A 24185-nucleotide genomic window follows, 5' to 3' on the forward strand; every position below is an offset into this window, starting at 1 on the left:
GAGGGACGACTGGCAAGCCCCGGCAGCCGCCGATGAAGGTGGCGGCGAGGCCTCTCGTCGCTTCGTCCCCGCGCGAAGGTCCCTGTACACCGGGGAGGCGGCCCCGGACGGCGAGGCGGCGCAGCCTCTGCGACAGGCGGCGTGCGCGGGATGTGACGGCCGGCGTCCTCGGCTGCTCGGGCGGCCCGGATCCGGCGGGTGGTGGTCGTGGCGCGGTCTTTCCGCTCCAGATCTGAAGGTTGAGCTGCTCCTCCTCCTCTGCTCACTCTTCCCCTCCGGCTGTGTCCGATCTGCAGCTTTTGCTGCCAGTTCCGGTGCTGGCGGGGTGTCGGTGGCATATCTTGAGTCCGAGGGAAACCCTTGGTCGGATCTCCAACCACGGCAGTGAGGGCACGTGAAAGCCCAAAACTCGTCTCGGGTTGGGCGGTGGCGGCGTCCTGCACATCGTCCCCTCCTTGGAGGCGCCGCCTTGGGTTTGTCTGGTTCTCCGGGTGAGTGGTGCCGAGGTAGGAGAACGCTCGTCGGCTGCGAGTCCAAGCAGAGGCTTCCCAAGCTTCGCCCTTGGGTCTTTGCAGCTTGTTTCTTCGTCAATCCTCCCAGTGGTTTTCCTTCTGCTCTCGGTGACCCCGGGCAGGTGGCAGTGCAGCTAGTGGTGTGCCTTCGGCGTGGTGAGGACTGTGAGTTATGCCTGCTCCGGGTTTCGACCGGCACCTGCTCTTGCTCTCGGGTGAGCGCCCAACGACCCGACGGTGCGGCGCCTTCGAGCCTAGGCGAGAGGATTGGGGTCTTCTTCGGCGTTGGAAGACAGGTTCCGTGATCCCAATCCCACGATCCGGCTGCGCGCAGTTCTTGCAGGCCTTTGGCTGATCCTTGACGCTACTCTGCTCCCTTGCTCTTGGTGCCGATGTGCAGCGGGCTTCGACATTACTTGCAGGTTTTTCATGTGTATTTCTATGTGTGCAATGGTGTGCGTTGCGTTGTAAACTGCTTTGTCAGCTCTCTTGTATCTTTCGGTCGCTCATGCTTGGTGGCCATGTGTAATCCTGGCCGGTTGATGGCTTTGTTAATTCTAAGTCGGGCTCCCCTTGAGCCTTCGTTCTAAAAAAACAAATCTTCCCCTTATACATCAGTCATCATGGGCCAGCTAACACCAATGCTTCTAGCCCACCAACCATGACCGATTACCCGTTAATTGATTGAGATATATATATTCCGGATCTCTGGGCTCTAATACCATTTGTTACTCAATCCTAGGTCGCTAACTAGTGTTTCAGACTCATATGCATGATGAGCCTGCACAACGAGCACTTGGCCCAACAACCATCCCCAACAGGAGACCAACATAGATCTATACCAGGGCTTGGGCCCTCTTGCCCCAAAAAACTAGTCTGATATGAGGGGGCACTCTTGTCCTTATAAACCGTGCTCTTTCTCCTCCCACAATCGATGTAGGATTAAACCTAACAACTATATTGCACCACTACTAAGGCTACCAATTAACTTGCTTATATATGTATGGATATTCAATTGAAATTTAAGTACAAAATATTATGATGGCTAATCTAATAATATTACTTTGAGTAAAATCCAATTTTAGCAAGATATACAATCCGGCATAATAACAAATTTCACATGACATTTTAAGCTAGATTCTGCATGTTAACCCAACTAAATTACATTTGCACCATTTTGTTATGATGGACCAGCTTATGAAGGTGAAGAGGCGGAGTCTACAGGCCAGATCCTTCTGATCTAAGTTTCTCGTCATCGACGGCGGTTGCTGTTCTGGTGCACTGGTCCTTTGGTGCCTTAGCAGTACGACTTTTTGACTGTCTAGTACAATAAGGTTTCCTCGATTTCGATGACGGAGAAACGATGACGGCGACGCACCTTCGATTCGCTTCAGTGCTTGTAGCTGTCGTTGGGTGGTCTGTGGACATGAATGTAATTTCTTTTACTTTTGATCTTCATACAGCAATGATGTTTGATGAATAGATCATAAATTTCCCCGAAAAAGAAGTTGCCGAGGCCGTCATTGTAGCGAGCTTGCATGACAAGTAGGAAGCACATCCCGTTACTAATTGGTACTATATACTTTTCAATAATCACTCTGTTACTAATTGATTGAACATGACAAGCTTAAGTACCCTCATCACATGCATCACGAGTGAAGCCACGAAAGTATGACCCCACCAACTAAAAAAAGTATGATCTCTCGATCACGGATCTGAGGCGGGTGCATCCATGCACGGTTTTGGGTTTTCGAGGGGCCGAATTTGTCTATAGGTCTCCTTTAGCGAAGCCACACGCATCATCCAGATTAAGGTACTATTGTACACCTGTAAGCCCTCCATCCCTGACTGTCCCACGATTAGTACTTACTACTAGTTAGTTGATGTGACCAACGAAACATTCACATTCCTTTCCTCTCATTCTTAATTGCTTCATGGACCTCACAAGATCCCGTGTTTGCTATCCGAGGCGGCGTGGTTGGCCGCGACGTCGCCGGCGGAGACGAGAACGAACGCTGGGCTTTTTATCATTGCCGCTCGAACTGGATAGTTGTTGAGTCCGAGACGGGGTACCACCATCACGCCGACACTAGCAGCTAGCTACCTATAATTGACGGGACCGTGGCTTCCTCGCTGAACTAACAAAACAGAAACCTAATTAACTAAACGGGGCCGCTTTTTCCAACCCAGACTCCATCGCGTCACCTTCGTCTGTGGCCCGCTTTGACACACACGCACCGCAGACATTCGCCACACTGTCACCGTATTAATCAAGTAGTATTGCTGCTCTATTTCTTAAGTCTCCATCGAAAGACGACTTGGCTTCATGGGTACCGATGACAGCCATACACAACTGGGCGGCACACATCTCGCCAAGCAAGCACACGATCGCAAGCATTGTGTGTGGATAGAAGCAAAGCCCACAACGCCGAATTGACCTATCTTATCTTTTAGTCCCATGTTTCCAATCTCGTTAATTTATGGCAAATCATTCTGATAAGGACTTTTATAACTACCAAACGTTCGGATTTTAGCAATAGGCAAGAACAATCTTTACTTCACTAATTATATTCATGCATGCATTAGAATGACTAATTTTCTTTCCACGTGCACTCCTCCCTCTAATTACATGCATATATGCGCTAAAGAACGAAAAGCTGATGTCATCCTAAATTCTTTCTTTTTTCAAACTTCAAAATGTTTTCTTGCTCAAACCATCGCACAGATTGAAAAACAATCTTCACAAAAAAAAACAGTCTCAACGATCGAAACTAGATCCCATGTTGATATGTTCTGGTGACTTTTTTTTCGGACCAAAACTTGCCACATTTGGGCTACGTAAGTTATCACGTCTGTCATACATAAGTTATCATGTCATTTACACAAAAGTTTTCTGGGATATGTTTTCAATAAACTTTTATCCCAGGATCAAAAAGTGATTATGATGTTTGCAGTGAGTTATCAGCTTTGTTGTGCATATTACCATGTTGCACGAAAGTTATCGGGATATGTTTTTCAACAATTTTCATTTTCTCGGTCAAAAAATTACCGCGATATTTCTATATGAGTTATCAGCTCTCATGTGCGCGTATTATCATGCTGTTTACACGTTAGTTGTTGGGTGATATTTTTTAACAACATTTTTCCTTGGTCACAAAGTTACCACGTCTGGATTAAGTAAGCTATCAGCTCTGTTGTATGTATATTACCCTGTTATTTACACACAAGTTATCAGGGTTATGTTTTCAACAAACTTTTATCCCGGGGTCAAAAGTTACCGTGGAATTTACAGCGAGTTATCAACTTTATTGTGTGTATAATACCGTGTTATCTGCACACACAAACATTATCGAGCTTATATTTTCTAACAATTTTTTCTCGGGGTCTAAGTTATCGTGGTGTTTGTACCTAAGTTATTGTTGTGTTTGTACGTAAGTTATCTAGTGTAAGGTGCGTATATTACCATGCTTTTTACATAGAAATTACCAGGGTATGTTCCAACAATTTTTTCCTTTGGGTCAAAGTTATCATGATGTTTGCATGTAAGTTATCAGGTCTGTGATGACTAAATTACCGTGATATTTATACATAACTTATCGGGGGTAATATTTCATTAAAAAAATTGTCAAAAGATCATGTAGATACTACTACTACATTTAAGCTTAGTCGTAGTATATGTAAGTTCCGACTTTAAGCGTGGTATACCCCCAATCTAGTCCTCACTATTGATGTTGTGAGTTAGATACTCATCTCTATCAATTTTGTAAGAAATTTTTTGGCCAAAAATAAAAGCAATAGAAGAGTACTAGTGTTTTGATCTGAATAGATAACGACAACTAAAAGTTTGTGCGACAGAAAAAATAGACGAAAAATATATAGAGAGTAAATTAGGTAACGCTCTCAAAAACAATCCTGGTAAAAAAATTACACTAATACAATACAATAGTAAAAAAGAGTCAAATGGCTTAGTTTGCGTTTGGTTTACAGCAAGTATAGTGTGTGGAGTAGAGATCATAGTTCGCACTCAACATAGGAACTATTATTCTCCCTCCCACAAGTATTGAATTCAAGTGTTACTATTTTTTTCTGAAAAAATCGAGCGTTACTATTATTTTTAAACAAAATTTGAGTGTTACCAGCACCTAACAGAAAAAACATTGACGGCTGCATCATAGCAGTGGGCCAGTGGCCTATTCGCTGGAATAAAGTATCTAGAGTAACGAGACTCCACCTAGTTAGATCCTACGGTAGGCCTAGGTGGTTATCAAGAATAGCGAAGACAGCATGCGACTCTTCAGGTGCGGAGTCCGAATCCTGCCGACGCTCATTTTTTTTGAAAAAATTGAAACTAGCGACCCGTCGCAACGTACAATGACGGAAGCGTTCGGATCTGTTGTTAGATCCCGAAAGTTCGGAAAATACAATTGTCGTTCTGATAATACTGTCATTTTCATTGCAAAAAATGGCCCAAATGCATACACGAGCTACACAGGTGTGCATGTGTTCAGGCGCGAGCACATTCACCGCACTGTCACTGGATTAATTAAGTGAATTTTACTGGAGTACTTTATCTAAAGACCTTGCTTCAATGGGAGAGATACTTTCACTCCCGTCACAAAACAGCATAGGTTCGTCCGCCGATCGGATCAGAGCTTGGTGTAACTAAGTTTGCTGGGAAAGGAGAAAGAAAGTTGGACACGGAGTACATAGTCAAAAAAAAAGTTGGACACGGAGTATCGGCTCTCGAGCTCATATGCTTTCGGATGAACAGTGAATTCAAAAAAATGATAACAAACTTAAAAATAATTGTAGCAAACATTAAGAAATGTTTTGGGTGGTTGCAAAGTTTCATCATGAATAATCACGTTCGTGGAAGTCAAAGAAAAAGCATAAGTCGATGATCCAAAATTGTTTCTTTCAAACGCATTTTGGAGCATCGGTTTTTTAGCGATGACTTTCACGGATGTGACTTCATGATGATACTATGTAAGGGCATCTTCAATCGCGACCCGCAAATTTTCTCTCACATTCATCCGCGGACTGGGAGGTCAATCCGCGGACACGGATGCGGGAGGCAGCCATTCAACCATAGCAGCATACATTTTCACAACAATTCGAACCAACCGGACGAAATTTGATATAAACACGGCGGATTTCATTGAAACTAGGATAATTCGTACATAAAACCGGACGATATTTCGTCCCATGAACTAAAAACCAAAAAATAAAACCCTAAACTATCATATACTTCAGGGTGACCTCGTAGGCCATGCCGGGCTGGCCGGCGGCTCCCCCTCCGTCATCGTGGCCCAACCCGTCATCGGAGTCATCGTTGTCGGGCTTGGGGTTAGCGGAAGGTGGCAGCATCGCGACAACGCTTCCCGGCAGCTGCCTGACGCTCGCCGATGATCCTCTCCACCTCCTCCTGCGCCGCACGCAGTGCCGCCGCGGCCACCAACGACGTGGGCTGTGGGAGAGGGTGGCGGTCATTGGAGGAGGCATTGTTGGCAGCGGCGATCTCGGCAAGGGACCATTCCTCACTGTACCTGGTCATCTCCCCGTCGAGGTGGCGAGATGGTGCTTGGCTATCTCCGGCGTCGTCACAGAGCAGTCCATGGCCCAGACATATGCCAAGTTCGGGTCCGCCATGATGTGTGGCGGTGGGACATCCGAGTCCACAAACTTTGATCGGCGCGAGGCGTGGCGGCTGTCCCGCCGGCATTGCTCCCTGTCAGCATACTCCTGAGCCGTTATGGCACTCCGGGACTATGACGAGGAGCCGCCGCCGCTGAGATAGTGCAGAATGCGACCGCGCACCTCGTGCAGGGGCGGCGGCGAGCGGCGCTCCTTCTTCACGACGCGTCGGGGCGGCGGTGAGAGCCGCTCCTCCTTGACGTGTCGGGGCGGCGACAAGAGCTGCTCTTCCTTCACGCGGCGTCTGATTTGGATGTCGGGGCTGCGGCGGTGGAGAGCGTGGAAGGGATGCCGGCTCTGGCTTCACGGAGAGGAGCGGCCCCAGGGGTGGAGCCGTGGCGTTGATGTGGATGACGGAGCAACGGAGCATCAGCTCCACCTACTCCTCGAATTTCATGTGGATGTCGGTGTAGACCTGGCCCAGCCTTGAAGCGGCTGCTGCTGAGAAGTCGCGTCGGTCAGCGCCGCCCTCCATCCCTCCGGTCACATCGCGGTATCAATCTGGCCTCCGTGTACTCTTGCCCGACATGAATGCGGCGCGTGCATCCGAAGGAAAGCACGGGAAGGGCGAGTGACGGGTTTTTGGTGCACTAGGGCGGTCAGAAGCGGGCGTGGGATCGGTCCAGACTCCCGAAAACCTCCCGGCGTTTCTCTCCGGTTTGCGGGAGAAATCGCACCCGAACCAATACAGGACCGTGTTGGATGGCTTCCGCGATCTGGACAGCGCGATTCGGACCGTCGTGGGAGGTTTGGGGGGTCAACGTTGGAGATGCCTTAAGCACTCCAAACATACCTTACTATTTTTACTATTTAAAGCAGTATAGCCTCTTTAAGCTAGTACAAAAGGTCAAAAACATTGTTTTGAGCTGGTTCAAAGTGAAATTTACACTCTAGTCTTAGCCTAATATAACAAGCATGGACGTTTTCGCATACGTCACAGGTTAGTTAAGCTAACACAAAATTAAGATATCAGAATGACAAAAAATAGAAGTCATCTTTTTCACGAATCTTTGGCCGCGCAGGTGCGTGTACTATTTTTGATGGGCCATATTTAGGTTCATGTTGGATTGTTGGTGATGGCATATCTATGCAGGAAACACACGGCAAGCCGGCAAGGAACATTCTGCGCGCGCCCTCGGCTGACCGGCCAGTGGGAAGTTCCTATTCCTTCCCTTTCATTCCTTCTGTCCATTTGTTTTCCCAATGCGGATGAGACCCCTATTTAATCATGGGTCCGCGCGGCGTGCACCGGATGGGATGGAATTCGTTGGTTTGTTGGGACCATCACCCACCCAGCATCTCTGACCCGTTCGTTACTTGGCGGGGTCACCTCACCTGGGGTTCCTGCCTGACCATGATCCTGAGTCCCTGACCTGATCTGATATGACAGGCTGAAACACGGTCGCCGATTTAACCAAGTGAGAGCATCCACACCGCGATGAGCAAATTCAGCCCCTCAAACCCTCGTGGACCTGCCCGGCGCGTCCGCGGACACTATTCGGTCACGCCTTAAATATTTGATTCTACAACCGGACATTTCAAATTACAAATCTTAAATTCATATTATTATATGGAACGTGAAACCTAATCTAACCGGAGCTCGCCTGTTTCTGCCGTTGCCATGTCCGGCGCCCAGCTGCGCTCCTCAGAGTGTTGGTCCGGTCGCCGCATGGTAGAGTAGGGCATGAGACACGTGCCGGCTCACGGACTCAAGGCGTCAGCGTCTTCCATGCCTACTCTTCCTCGTTGGAGCCCGTAACCAGAACGGTGCCGGTGGACGTCAGATCGATGACGGATCTGTCCTCGGACGAGCCGGCGACGTCCACCACAATGCGGTTGCGGCACCCGGACTGATGTGCCATATGGGGCGGCCGAGAATGCGACTGTCGATGTCCACTGCCGGGAGGGCTGCCGCCTCCTCCCGCGCTCGGTGCCTAGCACGGCGGGCACGCCGTGCCATGCTCTCGTCAGATGAGGCCCATTGTGCGTCCCGATGCTCGGCGCGCCAACATAGGGGTTGCGTGTCTGCCACCGCGTCCGGACGCCAGACAGACCGCACTGCCTCTAACGAGGCAACAACGGTTGGCCTAGCGCCGGATCCATGCGCCATTTGAGCGGACGCAATAGATTCCCGACGGAAAGAGTCCGAGCGCTGCCGTGCACAGGCCTCCTCCCAGGCGTGGCAGAGCGCAAGCCGGACGGCCATCTCCTCCTCGGGGCCGCGTGGGATGAGCTCGGGATCAACGAATCTGGAGTTGAAGGACTCAGATCTGCTGTCCACCATGCCGGAGACGACTGGAAAGTGTCGGAGACAAGTTTGGGTGGTGGAGGGGAATGTAGGGGAGTGGAGTGACGTGGCTAGGGTTTGGTCCTGAGAGCGGATGGGGAGAAATATATGTGGGGACGGATGGGTCAGCGTGGGCCGGGTCCGACATGACGGACGTGCCCGGGCGCCTCATATCCGCCTCATATTTGGGCTGGGATATGAGGGGTACCGGTTAGCCCGGTGTTTGAGGGCCGTTTGAGGCGTCCGTCTAGGTTCAAATATTGCGATCGGACAGAGGACGGACGGCTCGCCCAAGCATATGAGACGGGTTTGAGGCGTCGTGAATGTTTTGTTCCTTCTTTACCGTTGAGGTCGGAGCCAACTCCCCGGGCAATATCTTTACCGTTGAAGGACTCAGATCTGCTGTCCACCATACGTGCCAACATCATCGATCGACTGTGCGCGTGCGGTGCTCGACGCCTATTCGGTAACTGTCGTCACACCGCCACATATGGTCGCTCGATGTCGATTTTTGTGGCAGTTTTTTCTTCATTTCGAGCCGATTATTTTGACAAGCTGGTCGATCGGTCTGATAACAAGGACGTCGTTTTCACCGCGGAAAATCCAAAGATGTACAGTACACGTGACAGGTGTGCAATTTCTTTTTCCATTTTCTCCTTCATTAGAACGTGACGTGAGAGGTATTGCGCGCGGTTGCTTTTCGATCGACCGGTCCACGTCCCCGGCCGGTCCTTATTTCTGCCTGCCGGTATATGACCGTCTCGGTCGCTACTAGGAAGCCCACACACGGCGGCAACGATATGCATCCATAGACTGCGTCTACTAGAGTACTAGGTGCTGGCCATTCCTTTGAACGACTCCACTTGCGAATCAAGTGAGTATACGGTGGGGTGAATGGTGGATGGACGGCTGGATCGCACGGTTTTATTAAGGGCTTCGTAAAAATGGATTATGTGGATTAATCGTGGGTATTAAAAACAAATTAGTCAGGATGGCCGAGTGGTCTAAGGCGCCTGATTCAAGTTCAGGTCCTCGTTGAGGGCGTGGGTTCGAACCCCACTCCTGACAATTTTATATTTTTGTTCTTTTCCTATATTTTGTTTATTATATTATTTATTTTAGCCATTTTAACGATTTAACGAAAAAGGCCCATGTTGGCGGAACCTCGCCCCTTGTACAAGGAGTCAAAAGGACCAAGACACGAAACAATGTCGTCCGCTCCATGAAAAGACACCTTTGGAGACCGTCTACATAACACGAAAACACGACTAGATCCATAAATCCATTAAGAGTAGCGACCAGACAATCAAACCGTCGGAGAGAACCGCAACCCCCGCCCCTCCTCTACACCATCAACGAGGCTGCCACCAATGAAGTGGATCAGAAGATGGGTAACCCTTATTCTTGATTCGCACGATGGCGATCCTAGGCCCCCCACCTCCTCCATCCAAGTGCAATTTCGATCAGGGGAGTCCACTTGTGCCCATACGCTCTAGATGTGACCCAAAGGGATAAGCAATCACTTTTCTCCTTGCTGTTATGTCATTCCCTCTTCTTTGAGATCACAGGTACACGCCGCTACAAAGTCGTCAAGTCAGGCGGATCTCACGGGATTCGGTCAACGTTTGTCTTCGCTGGATCCACATGGATCCGCTTTTTGTTCGTTTATCTACAGATTGGATCCTTCCGATCTAAACTTCTCTTCAACGACGGCGGTTGATGTTCTGGTGCGTTGGTCTTATCGGGCTTTAGCACGACGACTTTTCGACTATCTAACACAACAAGTTTTGCCCGGCTTCAGGAAGGGAGAGACGATGACGATGGCGCGCTTTCGACTCGCTTCAGTGCTTGTAGTCGTTGCTAGGTGGTCTACGGATCTGAATGTAACTTTTATTATTTCTGTTATTCGTTGTACTATCATGATTGATGATGAATAGATTGAAAAGTTTTCTAAAAAAAAGTTTAAGACACACAATGCGTGCGTGCAGGTTCGTGGAGGCGGTGGCACCAGTCTTCTCCAGGGATGCTTGGAGATCTGTGTGGCAGTCACCCGAAAAGTAAAAAAGCGCGTGCCACATGATCCAGAATGACCTGAATAAACTTGGCGCATCAAAACGTCCAGGGAACAAAACGTGGTCCATCGTGCAGTGCCCACGCGCACAGGCGAGGTATCAGCATATATACCTTTCACGCCCTTCTTCCCACGATAGCATTATATATGTTCCATATTGCAAATACAAACAATAATCCATACATACATAATATGGTTACGCTTAATAGGTACTACTCCCTCCGTAAACAAATATAACATCGTTTAGATCACTAAAATAGTGATCTATATGCTTTTATATTTCTTTACGGAGGGAGTACTAATCAAGCTAAGCATGAATGCATAATGGAATACTCTTTTTGTAAATAAATATAAGAGCGTTTAGATCATTACAGAGTGAGTATGCTTTACTAGCAGACTACTTATATCGTTGTTACTCTTAATGAGAACGTTTTATGTGCGTGCCGGTAGGTGAGAGCTAGCCCGGCAATACGAGGACATGCATGCACGCCTTTGACTCCAAAACGGTCGGCGCTGGCAACGACCTCGCCAGCTCTAGCCCCAAATCATCATCTTCCAACCCTAAATTTATCTACTTAACTACCAGTTCCAGCACACAATCAGATATACTAATAAACAAATCACTAGACACTTAAAGAATTTTTATTTTTTTGCGGGTAAGACACTAAAGAATTCTCCTGGTTGTGTGACTTTTCCTCCAAGGAGAGCAATAGAGAAGGATGGGAGGAGATATGCTTAGTTTTATTTGCTCTAATGATTGATAGATCGAATTTGTTTCATTATTGCATTCATCATTGCTTTATACTACGTTGATCTTATATTGGTGAGAAAGCGTTTACTTACGGCTTTGTATTTTTAGGTTATTTATCTTGGCCAACATACATGTTTTGGTGGTTATACGACGCTATAAAATAATGGGCAGATTCTGCTTTTGCACGTAGGCTTGCCTTGTGCTGACCAGACGCACACGCACATGCATGTGTTCATGCGTGCATTCACCACACTCTCACTGGATTAACAAAGTGATTGTGCGGTACTTTTCTATCTAGTAATGACTTTGCTTCATTGAGAGAGATACTTTCACTCCCATCACAAAACAGCACAGATTCTTCTCGCGATCGGCTCAGAGCTTGGTATAACTTTTTTTTTGAGACATGAGCTTGGTATAACTTAGTGGACAAAGACAGGTGTGCCACATCTACGAAATAAGTTAATCACATTGCACCACTACTAAGACCACCAATTAACGCGCATGCTCTTTATTCGCGTATGAATATTGTACTGAAGTTTCATAAAAAGGAAAATTGTGAAAATATTGTGATGGTGAATTTCACAATGTTATTTTGTGTTTTGAAATTCCCGTTTTAGCAAGATATATATTGCCGCATACCAACAAGTTTCCTGTGCCACTTTTAACTAGATTATGCAAACAATTCATCTCTCTAGACTACATCTGCGTCATTCTGACATGATGGACCCACTTGTCATGGTGATGTAGCGCTCATTGACACTAGTGAGTTGCATGGCAACTAGGATGCACATTTACCTGATACACCATAGTTGGACGTTGTGGAAGCTGCATTAGATAAAAGTAATTTAGTGTTTGCATAAGTTTTTTTATAAAGGGTATTTTTATTGACTCATAATATAGCATCAAGGGATACAATTATAATGAGCGACACACTCACACGCACACGCATGCACATGCCCACGCACACGCACGTGCGCGCGCACACACACACACACACACGATCTTGCTGGCAAAGAGCCAAGTCATACTAGACCGAAGCTATGCCTAGGTGGAAAGAAAAAGGAAAAACATCCCAAAGCGATAAAAATAGTGATCAGTGATGTACAAAAACAAACATCGGCTCCAACTATCTCATGACAACATAAAAACTACGAGAGAGGTTCTTCAAAAGTGATGCCTGCGGAAAGAAATCAACACACAAGTGAAGCCGTCACCGGACCCAATACCCAAAGGTCAGATCATGGATTTTCACCCTGAAGATCAAGTCTGAGCAAACTCCGAGCAATGCCTTCATTAGAAGATAAGTGTTCGCATAAGTGGATGTCAATAAAGGTTGCTTTCTTTCGTTCTCATATAGCCGTTATATTCTTATTACCTGGCACATGTTCAACCCTTTTAAGCAGCAAATGGGCGGTCCCGAAGCACAACTTGTTTGTTCTTTTTGTGTACTTCAAGTTACACACCAATATGCACAATTTGGGATCGAATGATCTCTTGAAAGGCTCTCCTTTGCATCTCAATGCCCTTTGAAAAGCAGTTTCCTTTTGGAATAGAATTCTGAATTATCGGAGAATTGTCCTTTGGCGGAAAGTTAAGGATGCACTCTCTAAGTAGCTAAATTTCACCTACAAAATTACACATCATATATATAGTCACCACAATCTTGCCAAGAAAAGAGACAAAAGAAGTCGTGATGCGATGAAAACCAGGACACACTTTGTATCTTGTATAGAATAATATATGCTGTTAACACAGTTGCTTGGTGGAGCAACCTTTTTGTTTTTGTCTCTGACAATTGCTTGTTGGAGCAACTTATGACCATTAGCTGTTATAAACTGCCCACCCAAGCAACCTGCTGGAGAAAAAAGAAAAAGAACTACCTGCCTTGCCCAGATCATGGCAAGCAAGCACATATCCATCAACAGAATATACTATATATGTTCAAAATCAAGCAACCTTTTGTACAAGAAAGGGACCGTATCCTATACTTCCTAACGCAACAATGTTTATACAATTATGTCTTGAAAGAATCAGTGTTTGTTGTATCCTAATCTTCTTGGTTTGTGCACTGCAATGCATCAGCTACGATGAGCTGCTGCTGTGTCCTACACTAGTGAGATTGTTCCCGAACCCAACGCCGAACCATCTCCGGGTCGTGTCGTGGAGCAGAGTATCATTCACCTCGCAAAACTTGTGCGTCCAACCGACCGGTTCGACGGCCTCGAAACCGAGGCCGGGGGTCCGGTCCTTGGACTGAAGGTTCACCGGGTCGGTCCAGTCGGCCACGTACGTTGACACCCGGCGCCTGAACTTGACCTTGAACTCCTCCCAAGCTTGGTACTTGTAGTGGTTGACACGGACCCGCTTGCTCCACTCGACCCGGAACCCGGGGCGGAGCGTGAAGTGATGGATGGAGTTGAGCAGCGAGTCGTCCGCCGCGTCGAGCCGGAGCAACGACTTGTGCCGCTCCTCGACTCGCCTCCGGCACGTGTATCCTTGGGTGACCCCTTCCTTCGGGTTGGAGGTCTGGCCCGAGGGTCCGAAATCGGCGCACCTCATTGACACCCGACCAATGTCTGGTTCGGCTGATGATACAACCGACCGGAGCATGGATTCGGTCGGGGTCTCCGTTTGGTTCCATCTTGGGGAGAAGATGAACTCGTCGACGTCGATAAATGCCACCCACTCGCACGAATCTCGAAGCACCGCAGCGCCGTGGGAGAACCCGGCCTCCTGGGCCTTGGCCCACGGCCATGTCACGGTGGAGATGTTGTACCCGGCTGAGTTGAGCTGGTGGACCTGGTCCTCCAGGTCATCCTCGCTCCCGTTGTCGTAGAGGTAGAACCGGTCCACGCCCACGGCCGCGTGGTACACCACCCACTCCGGCAGGAACTTGGCCACGTCGCGGACCATGGTGCAGGCGCATATCAGCTTCTTCTCCGGCGCCGGCGTCGTTGACGATCCAGAGCGCGGCGGGGTGTACACGGCCAGAGACGGGAGGGGATCCTCGCCGGCGACGGCGAGCGTGACGCGGAGCTCCTGGGATGCGGCGGTCGTGGGCGGAGGCGGGCACCGGAAGACCTGCTGCGCCGAGGTGGCCGCGGGGAGCGAGGCCACGACGGCGTCACCGGCGCCGGCACCCGCGCGGCGGTAGTACACGCACCGGACATCAGAGGCCGCCCGGTTCACGCCTTGCCGCGGGTTGACTCCCTTGGCGAAGACGAGCACGTCGCCGCCGTGGACCACCGCGGACTCGTACACCAGCCGGCCACTCCACCTCAGAATCTCGGGCGATTTGCCATGACTGGTGGCGGTACTAATCTTCGACGACGACGAGGAGGAGATCACGAGCCGCGGCGCGCGGAGCCGCCTCTGGCTGCGCGCCGGCACGGGCACGACGCAGAGGTACGCGCGGCGCCCGGACGCCGGCAGCTTCCCGAGCGCGCGCGCAGGGGACGACGCCCCGCGGCCGAAGGCGCACGTCGCGTTCCCTCCAGCGTCGTCTTGGGCGCCGGGGCGGAGCAGGACGAGCACCTCCCAGTCCGGCAGCAGCACGGCCTCGGTCTCCAACGGCGGCGGCCGCGACTTCCGTCCGGCTGCGGGCGTGGCGGTCGCGGTGGTCCCTTTGACGGCGCCGAGGCGGACGTGCAGCCGGCGAGGCGGCACGAGCTGGAGCGCGCGCGCGGGCGCGGCGAGCAGGCCGGCGGGGTCGACGCGGCTGAGGCAGAGGACCGCAGCGAGCGACATGGCGACGGCCGCGGCCGCGATCAGCAGGCGGCACCGCGCCACGGCGTGCCGCCGGCGCGCGTGCAGCTGCATGGCCCCCGTCGGCGGCGGCGGCGGCGGCGGCGGGGATAAGATTAAGGGACGATCGCCGGACACGCACGCAGGCTACCGGCCGCGGCAGCAACAGGGCGAAAAACCAACGGAGTCTTCCGGCCGGGCAGTCAGAGGCCGTTCCCCTCGGGTTATATACGTGGCGTTGACTCTTCCGGAGGGCGCCGTCCGGCGGCGAGTTTGAGTTGGAAGCGGCTGATTAGTTTAGGAAAGCTCGAGTAGCCGACGTAATTATAGGAACAAACTCGGCGACGGAAGAGATAAGACGTAGATAAAGGAGGAAACGCAACCAAGTTTTGAGAGTCCTCCGCGACTGCACTCTGTTTTGAAAATTGCAGTTGCCTATCTATTAACAAACTTTGCCCTAAAAAAAAGGTTGTTTTCACTGCATACCTTTTTACGGGCTGAATAAAAAAAAATCAATTTGTGTGACTAGGGGAGTGCTTTTTAAATTTACAAGCTGCCTCTTGAACTCTTCTTCCTCGTTTCAATCATTCTCAACTCATCTAGATGTTGGCTTTGTCGCCTGGGGATTGGTTCTTGGATCACTCACACCATTTAGAGTATAAGATAGTGCACTAACACATGTCTTTGAGTGACTCTCCACAAAAGATGTAACATCAAAACTATGGTAATTGTACCGAGCGAACGTTCGCTGTTAAGGGCTGTCAAGCGAACCATCTTTGCTGGCAGTTCTAGTTATAAAACGAGATCAAACGACGGTAGTTTGAAACAAAAATTGCCTTCTCGGGAAGAACTATCATGTCGCTTGTTGAAACTGCCAACTCTCCCCACTCACTCACAACTACGACTCCAGGCAATCGTTCGCAAATACCACCCTCCCTGACAAACGTTCGCCAATTAAGGGTGTCCTAAAAGTAACAACAATAAGGTTGCTCCCATCACCGATATATTGAGAATATACTAGAGTTGCTTAATTAATCACCTATCAATTTAATTTTGGCTCGGGGTTGAAGTAGTTTGAATCAGAATTTTATTGCATTATTTTACGACTCTATGATTCAAACCGACTACTTCGGTTCTACAATTCTGCTTAGTGTAATCTCCATTTGCACGATTGCATCAGTAAAGATTACATGATTTGCAATCCTACCATCGGGGCTCCAAATCCGACGATTCCGACTATCTTGTTTTGGCTTGATGCAAATATTTTGGTCATCTCACACTCACCCATGCTCCATCGGCACGTCTTCGACTCGGTCGCTGAGTTGTACAAGAGGCCATGATTTACTGGTGGCTGCTTTTACTTTACCCCATCTTGGCGCATTGGGTAGATCTTCATTTGTTCATTGCTTTGGCCCTTTCGAGAGTGGTCATGGAGGTGTTTAATAATGGCTCCCTTGGCTTTGATGGTGCGTGCGTCGATAGATCCAGTGGCAAGTGAGGGCAGACAGGTAGGCCTTCATTTCGCATCACTTTGGTCCTTTCGACGTGTTGGTGGTGGTGCTCAATATGGTCACTTCCCACCCATTCTTCGCCATCGGCCGTGTTTGCACCGTTGAACCCACTGACGAGATCAGGTAGGTAGATTTTCCTTTTCATCTATGGATGCACGAGAAGTTTGACCATGTGTTCCGTTGGGCCGGTGGTGCTTCGGCGCAATGGCGCCAATTTGGTTATTCCATTGACTCGGGCAAATGTCTAGTGTGATTGACCCAACGTTGACGTCGTCGTCACTTGTTGGATGACTGCATAGATGTTACTTTCTCGTCCATCGGCGATGCAGAACCCTAGCGGCGGCAACATTAGCATGCCATCGGCATGCGCAAGGTCACGCGTAGTCAAAACCATGATTTAGAATCGGATCGGAGCTTCAATGATAGGATCACAAAACGTAAAAAAACCCAACTATAGTGGAAACCTAGATTCTACTCATCAGAATCGTAGAATCAGAGGGGCTAGTCTGGGTCATAATGTCTCATAGCATCGTATCATAGAATTGCCGTTCTGACAACTTGCTGAGATGGCGATGCTGGATTACTCCCGAAAAAGGGGCCGAGGACATTTCTAGGAACTTTCCTGCTCCTCATGATCACACACCAAGTAGCCATTACGAGTTTACGACTAGTCGTCGGAACGGCCGGAATGGTCAGAGAACCTAAATGCAAAATCCTTTTTGTGGAACGAGTATCCATACGCATGAACCGATGCATGCATGATTGCAGCCCCGTGTTGGTTGCCTGTCTACACGGGCACACGGCCGGGCAGGCAAATTGAAACGGGCGACGTCGACGGCCCGGTGGAAAGCAACGGTGCACACCCGTCCCGTCCCGTATATATGCGAATTGGTGTGGTGAGAACGACGTGGTTTGTCACATTTCTTCGCGCGACGAGGACGATGGACGGTATTATCTCGAGGGATATGACCTTGCGTCTTTTGCCCGGTCGAGAAAATTGGGCGGTCAATTCTTCCTTGTCGGCCGCGGCTGTCGTCCATGCGCATGTACTGTGCTGGCAATTGACATGCCCAAGTGGCACGGCTGTACATATGAGGCCGGGAAGTTTCGTTCGGATAGATAGATGTTACTACTACTTGGCGCCATGTCCGCCGCCCAATCGAGCTTGGCCGATCCATGGCCTGAGCGCGACGTGCCGGCCTGTAGACGTTGCGTCGATCACAGGACGATCGATCGATCGGTTGCCATGATTCAAGCTTGTGTCCAATCGGTCAGGCTGGGCGACGATCAAGCTTGTGACACAACACGCTATCACAGTCCCCGTCACATGACCGGCGTCGGACAGAATAGATCGACGGCCGACGAGGCGGCTCCGATTGATCGATCGTGCGGTTCTCGGGTGACAACGTTAACGGGTCATGCACTCTCAGAAGGAGGAAAATATAGTAACCGGTCAGGCACGCTGGCGGGTCTGGGACGGTACGTAGACCGAGGCTGAGCCACCGAGGTGAAGCGGTTGGAGTTGATTAGAGTTCTCTTCTGTTAGCTTAGAGAAGAAGGGTCCGTCGTTACCTTTCTAGCTGGCTGCCTATGGTTGCCGCCCGGTGGCTACGTGCTTCAGACCCGCGATGGACGCCGCGTTGACATACCAAATCTGAATATTGTAATCTGATGCAGATCTCGCTCGATTAATCTAGGGGGCCATGCGTTTTGCATCACATGGTTAATTGCTAAGAAAGTAAGGAAATTGGTAGAGGAAAGGAATGGGAATGTTCCACTGGCCAGATACCAAAACCACTATATCTAACCAAGTTTTTGCCTTCACGTTTCACCACTTGGGTGAAAGCAACTTGAGAAGCTGTGGGCTGCCGACACGTGTATTAATTTGGGTTACAGGGGTGTACAAATTCATTGTGACTTTAGATTTTTGATGTAAATTTTGTTAACTGATTCGCATTTTTGTGTGTGCACTTGGGGTGGCTTCAGCGATTTCCTAATGATCCGGGGCAGTCTGTTTGATTTGGATTTGTTTCTTGCATGTGTGTGTTGACTGGCCTGGGCCGATTTATGGTGATGCGGTTATTGCATAGACTCCCGTTTCTCCCTCTCAATTTTCTCCGTGTGTCCCTCTCTGTCAAAGGCTCGCGAAGCATCCCGTGGTTGCTCCACCTCCACCACCCACCGCTCAACAGCATGTCGCCGCTCCACCGCCATGGTCGTTTATAAAAAGCTCTTGTCCCCTCCCCTTGAGTTCACTGCGCAAGTCTCCCAGATTCTCGGCGACGCAAAACCCATCGTTCCCGACTTCATTGATGGCCGATGCATCGCCGGAGCTCTCACCAGCTAGGCCGTCCCCTTCCTAGCGCCGGTCGGCGTAGCTCTCTCTTCCACTTCTGCGCCCACCTCCTCCCAGCCAGGCGCTCCAATCATGGCGCAGAGGCCGGATCGAGCCCATATGGCGTGGCGGCGGCCGAATTCACAACGGCGATGACACCCAGCGGTCCCCGCTGGCCCAACCAAGTTTGTTTTCCTCTCCCCATCCTCTCCCGCGAGCACCCTCGATTTCGTCTCGCCGGTTCAGGCCACTCGCAGCAGCCGACCACCTGTAGCAACTAGCAACTCCATGGCTGTCGCCGCCTTCTAGGTTGTGGCGGAGCCCCGCTCCAGCACACAACGCATGCCGATTCACTTCCGTTCCTTTACGGAACCATCGCCAGCCTACCGGAAGGGAAGGCGACGGCCGGTGCCAAGGGCTGCAGAGTGGGCACCGTGCTGGCCCTTGCCATCCCCTCCCACTGAAAGGGCTTTCCATGTTTTATCCCCATTACCATTGACGAGGACAGATCATAGGATACCAGTACCACTGCTGGGAGCCTGGGACATGTACTATCATGACAATGTCAGGAGAACCTTCATCTCTGGGCATGAGATGCATATGCATTTCCCAAAAATTGATCCCGTGGACAAGATCAGGTGGATTACTGTAACTGCTCTTATATCTTGGTTGATATTTTCCATTTTTAAATTAGCGACGACAAGTAAGAAGGTGATTTTGATGTGAAAACAAATAGAAGAAAACACTCCTATATGTAGCAACCACAATTTATTATTTATAGTTAGGCACAACTAAAGTCTCGAGTGTTCAACCCGTGGATGAGCTTTTTTTAGCTCTCATCTCTATATGGATATGCTTTTTTTCAGGTTAGTGATTCAGGAGTTCCTGCCAAGACTGGCTTTTGGAAGTTATGCTTGCTTCACCAGTTGGGTTTAACAAGGACATAATCAATTCTCTGTTGGTAATTAGAAGAAAAAATCTGGTTCAAGAAAACTTCTCTTTTGCTTATTTGTTTGTTTCTGAATTTTATTAATATTTTTCCATTTTCATTTTTTCAGGTTAGTAGTACGGAAGTTCCTGTCAAGAATGACTTTTGGAAGTTATGCTAGCTTCATCAGTTGGGCTTTCTGTACAAAACTAAGATAACTTATTTTGGTACTTGCGATTAGTATTACACAGATGGGTGATGCACACATACTTCACCCGATGTATCTGTTCATGTATGTTGTTATTAGCTAATTAGACAAAATTCCTCTGTTTGTATGGTGTTTGTGATGATGCTATCAATTCACTAAACACTAAAATACCGGGTTGTGCTTTCAAATCTAGCAAATTAATTTTCTCTATTGCTTCTTTTCCAGGCAGAAGTATTAGATCTATTCTGTGCCATGAGTCTTACTGTCAAAACAATTATATAAGCATCGCCTGATGATTATAGGTAACTCATAATAAGAACTTTATTTTAGCAGCACAATTCGGATAAATTTGCAGTTTTGCACCAATGAAAAATGTATTACATACCAGATACAAGATAGAAGCCAGGCTGAACATTGTGATCCTACAACAGATATGCCGAGTGCTTCCTCATGAAATGGATAGTAGTGTCGCTGATGAAAAAAGTAGATCGGCCAATCTAGCCGAGTGCTTCCTCATGAAATGGATAGTAGTGTCGCTGATGAAAAAAGTAGATCGGCCAATCTAGGTAGCATCAGAAGTGGTCTCCATCAGAAAGTAAACTGCCTAATGCCATCTTCCGAGAAGGCTGGACATGCAAAAATTGACAAGAAAGTAGTGTTGGACAGTTCTCTCTGCAACAATGAATAAATTCATTTTATTACTGTATAGCCATGGTGGTAATCTTTTTTGGATAACAAGAAACAATGTGCTCAAATAATCTCAGCAGAGATAACATTGCGGTCTATCAGGAAAAAAAGTTAGCTATTTAATTAAATAGAAAACTCTGTCACTCATTGCAACAGATGCTAAACAATTAGACTAAATGACAGAAAAATATATATAGAGCAGTTACATTTCTTTATCCCAAAAACAAATGATGGATGTTAATAGTACAAGAACACGAGAATGACAAACATAAATTGATCACATATATTATCACCACGGGTCGATTTAATTGGTGGTAATTTTTCTCTGTGATGGAAACAAAGTGGAATCAAATGATTCAAACAACCAAAAGAAAGGGAACAAAGGATGCTTACTGAGCTGAATGAGTTAGGGTGCTCTACTACTGGATTGAAAGTAATAATAGGTAGATCCAGCGACTCAGTGGCAGATGTTAATCGACCCCACAATGTTAGGCAGCCGCCTGGCTTTGCCCGGAAGTCACCACTAAAATTACAATAAGAAATATGAAGTAATTTGTATCTTCCATGCTGGGGTTGTACCAGTGTATTGACTCCATCAATGCACCAACCTGGAAGAAGAAGAACTGTTTGTGGAGTGGGGAATTTCTTTTCTGAGGAGAAAAATGTTTAGTACGTCTCTAAGTTACTGAACTGTCCCCCTAGACAAAGATGAGTTTAATATTGCCCGTTGACACAGAGAAGGCCTACTATCACATACCACTTATTGGACAGTCTAACATTATTTTCATTCCAAACCCCACATATCCAGCAAAGAAGCTTACATCAAAGAGAAAGCTACAAATTGGATGATTGGTCTCTATGAAATTTATTTTATACTTACTTTATTTCTGAAAAGGGGATTACCCCGGACTCTACATCAAATGATGCACACAGCCGTGCCATATTATTAAACATAAATCAAGTTCCTGTCAGTGAGTTCCAGACTTATTTCATCAAGTAGTTTTCTTCTATTTGAACTCAGTTTCTTCAATTGCTCTGAGCCGTGAGCTTATATTAATCGGGAGCTCATATATATTTGGCGTTGTGAACTCATTTTAGTTTTATTTATGAAATCATTATGTGAACTCCTTACTTTTTTGGAGGAGATGTGAATTCAGATTCATGTATGAATCATGGTTGAAGTGTCCCTTGCCAATGTACGGAGGGCTACATACGTGTGCCACTTCTACCTACAATTCCATTGCTGCCTTTGAATAAGCTACAACAAGTGCAACAAAACAGATTGCAGCAAGTAGCTTATGGACTGAAATTTGCAATATTACTCATTTGTCATATTGTCGCTCATTTGATCCTGGCTGTGAAACTAAATGTGACATGCTATTCTTCATGTAATTTCCAAATCGCAATCCATAATCAAGCAAAAGATTACAACAAACGTGACTTACATGTTGCTTGCATTCAACATCTTCAGGACCTACACACGCATCCATCTCTTCCTCCGGCCGCTGCTGCCGTCACGCCACTTGTTCAGGACCTGCACAAGGCATCATCTTCTATTCAGCACAACCCTCACCACTAGAACACTTCTCTAGCAGGGGAAGGCGAGCTGTGCCAATGAGCCGCGGGGATGGCAAGCACCCGCAGAGAGCTGCGCTATCGCGCGCAGGCGTGGGGGAGAACCCGCAGCGAGCTGCGGTATCTAGCGCAGGCATCCGTGAGGCAAGGAAGAACTGCGCCGGCGCCTGCAGACGTGGACGAGAACCGGCGGCGAGTCGCAGTGGCTCGCTCGGGTATCAGCGTGGGTGAGAACCTTCGGGGAGCTACGGTTGCTCGCACAGGCGTGGGCAAGCTAGGGCGGAGAGCTGTGGTGGCTTGCGCTGGTAGCGATGAGGTTCGACGACAAGCAACCCGTGACGGCAAGAGCGAGGTAGCCTGAGAGCAATCCTTATCCAACCAGTCCACACGCATCAGATAAGGTTAGATAGGATCAGGGGCACTTTGGTCCTTTCAGGTGCCTAGAAAATGGAAAAGAAGTAGGGAAAGTAATGGAAAAAGGAGAAATTGCATGGTAATGAAAGTGAACATGAATTGGACGGCATTTTTTCAAGCAAATCTTGATGGTGACAATTCTGCGAAGCCCCATGTTGAAAGTGACAAATAACCAATTTTCTTTGAAAAATAAGATAATTCTAACTTTCTTTTATTGTCGGTTTGGCCCATGTTCAAATTGGGCCACAAGGCAGTCAACTGCTTGCAATTGACTAGGACTAATCCATACACCAAGCACTCTCACAATCATCCACAAAGGTTACTCAACTCCTTGATTTTCTTGTAGATTGCTTAGTTAATTCAGCGTATTTTGCTCTATCTAGTCTCAATTTGTTTGAAGTGACTCACATGCTAATTATTTTTTCCTCCCTCCTTAACTTATGTTTGTTTTGATTAATTAAAACTTATTGTACCAGTCAACTATGTATCCAGCGTAAGGATCTGTTTTTTTTACGAAAGCGTATGGATCTGTTGACTTCTCCACTTCGGTACTACTTATCTTTCGCTCCTCTACTACACCGAAACCATTGTAGCGGTCGAGCAAAAAAAGAACCTTCAATTTGACCACTTAGTTTGAAAAGAAATAAAGATACATGCGTCAAGGTTTACAACCTTATTAAACAAATAAGTAGCTATTGTGTGCACTTAATCTTCAGCGGGAGAAATCAAGGTGACAAGGATTCTCAAAACGGTTTGTCTCCAATTTCAAGATATTTTGCAATCTTCGAGAGTCAGGTCATGATTTAGAATCGTTGAGAGGTAGGCCGTGCATCCAGCAACAACTTCAAGATTGTGTTTACAGGGAACAAACCATCAAGAACAATAGCATAAGAACTAGCCTCATCTCTCTACCACTACATCACAGAGACAAACACAGCTTGAGGATCAATATCTCAAATCTAACAAGAGAACAAGAGCTTCGCCATTCTGCATCCAATATCCACTATCACTATCTATTGTACATCATTTATGCATGTACCAAATAGACATACCCTTTTCTTGTATGAACTACTTTGCAACGAATCAACTCTTGGGACGAGTTACCAAACATTCAAAAAAGTCAGATAGCGTGTTAATTCATGTGGCGCATGAATTAGTGTAGGAACCAGTTATATTAGTACATAAAAAAGTTGTATCTGTGCCGTATGGATGGGCGCGGCGTGCCGCCGCGCGGGGAAAAGCTAGTAGAGTACTAGTCGTGGCTACAACTACTACTATCCACATGGTGGCGCGTGTGCGTGCCGTCGGACTCGGACCACCGCCCCGGCCCCACCAGTGGCGGAGCCAGAAACTCAATATAAAGGGGGCCAAACATGTTATATGATGTTAGAAAGGGCCAAATCATCTAAATCTTGCTAATTTTGTTTGACAAATAGAGCATCAAGAGCACATGTACTTGTATTTCTGA

General features: G+C 48.0%; 1 protein-coding gene, 2 long non-coding RNA genes and 1 other non-coding gene across 5 annotated transcripts; 2 read left to right on the forward strand and 2 right to left on the reverse strand.

The window, feature by feature from the left end:
* The first annotated feature begins 9478 nt into the window (after positions 1–9478).
* Positions 9479–9561, forward strand: TRNAL-CAA. The gene has a single exon. It is a non-coding gene; the product is annotated as a tRNA-Leu (tRNA).
* Positions 9562–12202: 2641 nt separating this feature from the next.
* LOC119337250 lies at positions 12203–22660 on the reverse strand. Of its 2 annotated transcripts, XR_005163112.1 has the most exons (5): positions 22367–22660; positions 22174–22262; positions 20427–20713; positions 12691–12940; positions 12203–12603 (listed from the first exon to the last, which is right to left on the reverse strand). It is a non-coding gene; the product is annotated as an uncharacterized LOC119337250 (long non-coding RNA). The 2 variants fall into 2 exon arrangements; XR_005163111.1 differs by lacking the exons at positions 12203–12603; positions 12691–12940 and having other exon boundaries at positions 20380–20713.
* LOC119337249 (glycosyltransferase family 92 protein Os08g0121900-like) lies at positions 13183–17371 on the reverse strand. Its single transcript, XM_037609368.1, has one exon. It carries the CDS (start codon positions 15132–15134, stop codon positions 13398–13400), a length of 1737 nt encoding a protein of 578 aa, XP_037465265.1. The 5' UTR covers positions 15135–17371; the 3' UTR covers positions 13183–13397.
* LOC119337251 lies at positions 17919–20229 on the forward strand. Its single transcript, XR_005163113.1, has 3 exons — positions 17919–19543; positions 19772–19866; positions 19964–20229. It is a non-coding gene; the product is annotated as an uncharacterized LOC119337251 (long non-coding RNA).
* Positions 22661–24185: the final 1525 nt, after the last annotated feature.

This window comes from Triticum dicoccoides, chromosome 7B (assembly GCF_002162155.2).
Source record: "Triticum dicoccoides isolate Atlit2015 ecotype Zavitan chromosome 7B, WEW_v2.0, whole genome shotgun sequence".
Taxonomy (NCBI): Eukaryota; Viridiplantae; Streptophyta; class Magnoliopsida; order Poales; family Poaceae; genus Triticum; species Triticum dicoccoides.

Bases quoted from the DNA above. Each gene is read 5' to 3' on its own strand.
- LOC119337249 (XM_037609368.1), bottom strand. From the start codon at position 15,134: ATGCAGCTGCACGCGCGCCGGCGGCACGCCGTGGCGCGGTGCCGCCTG.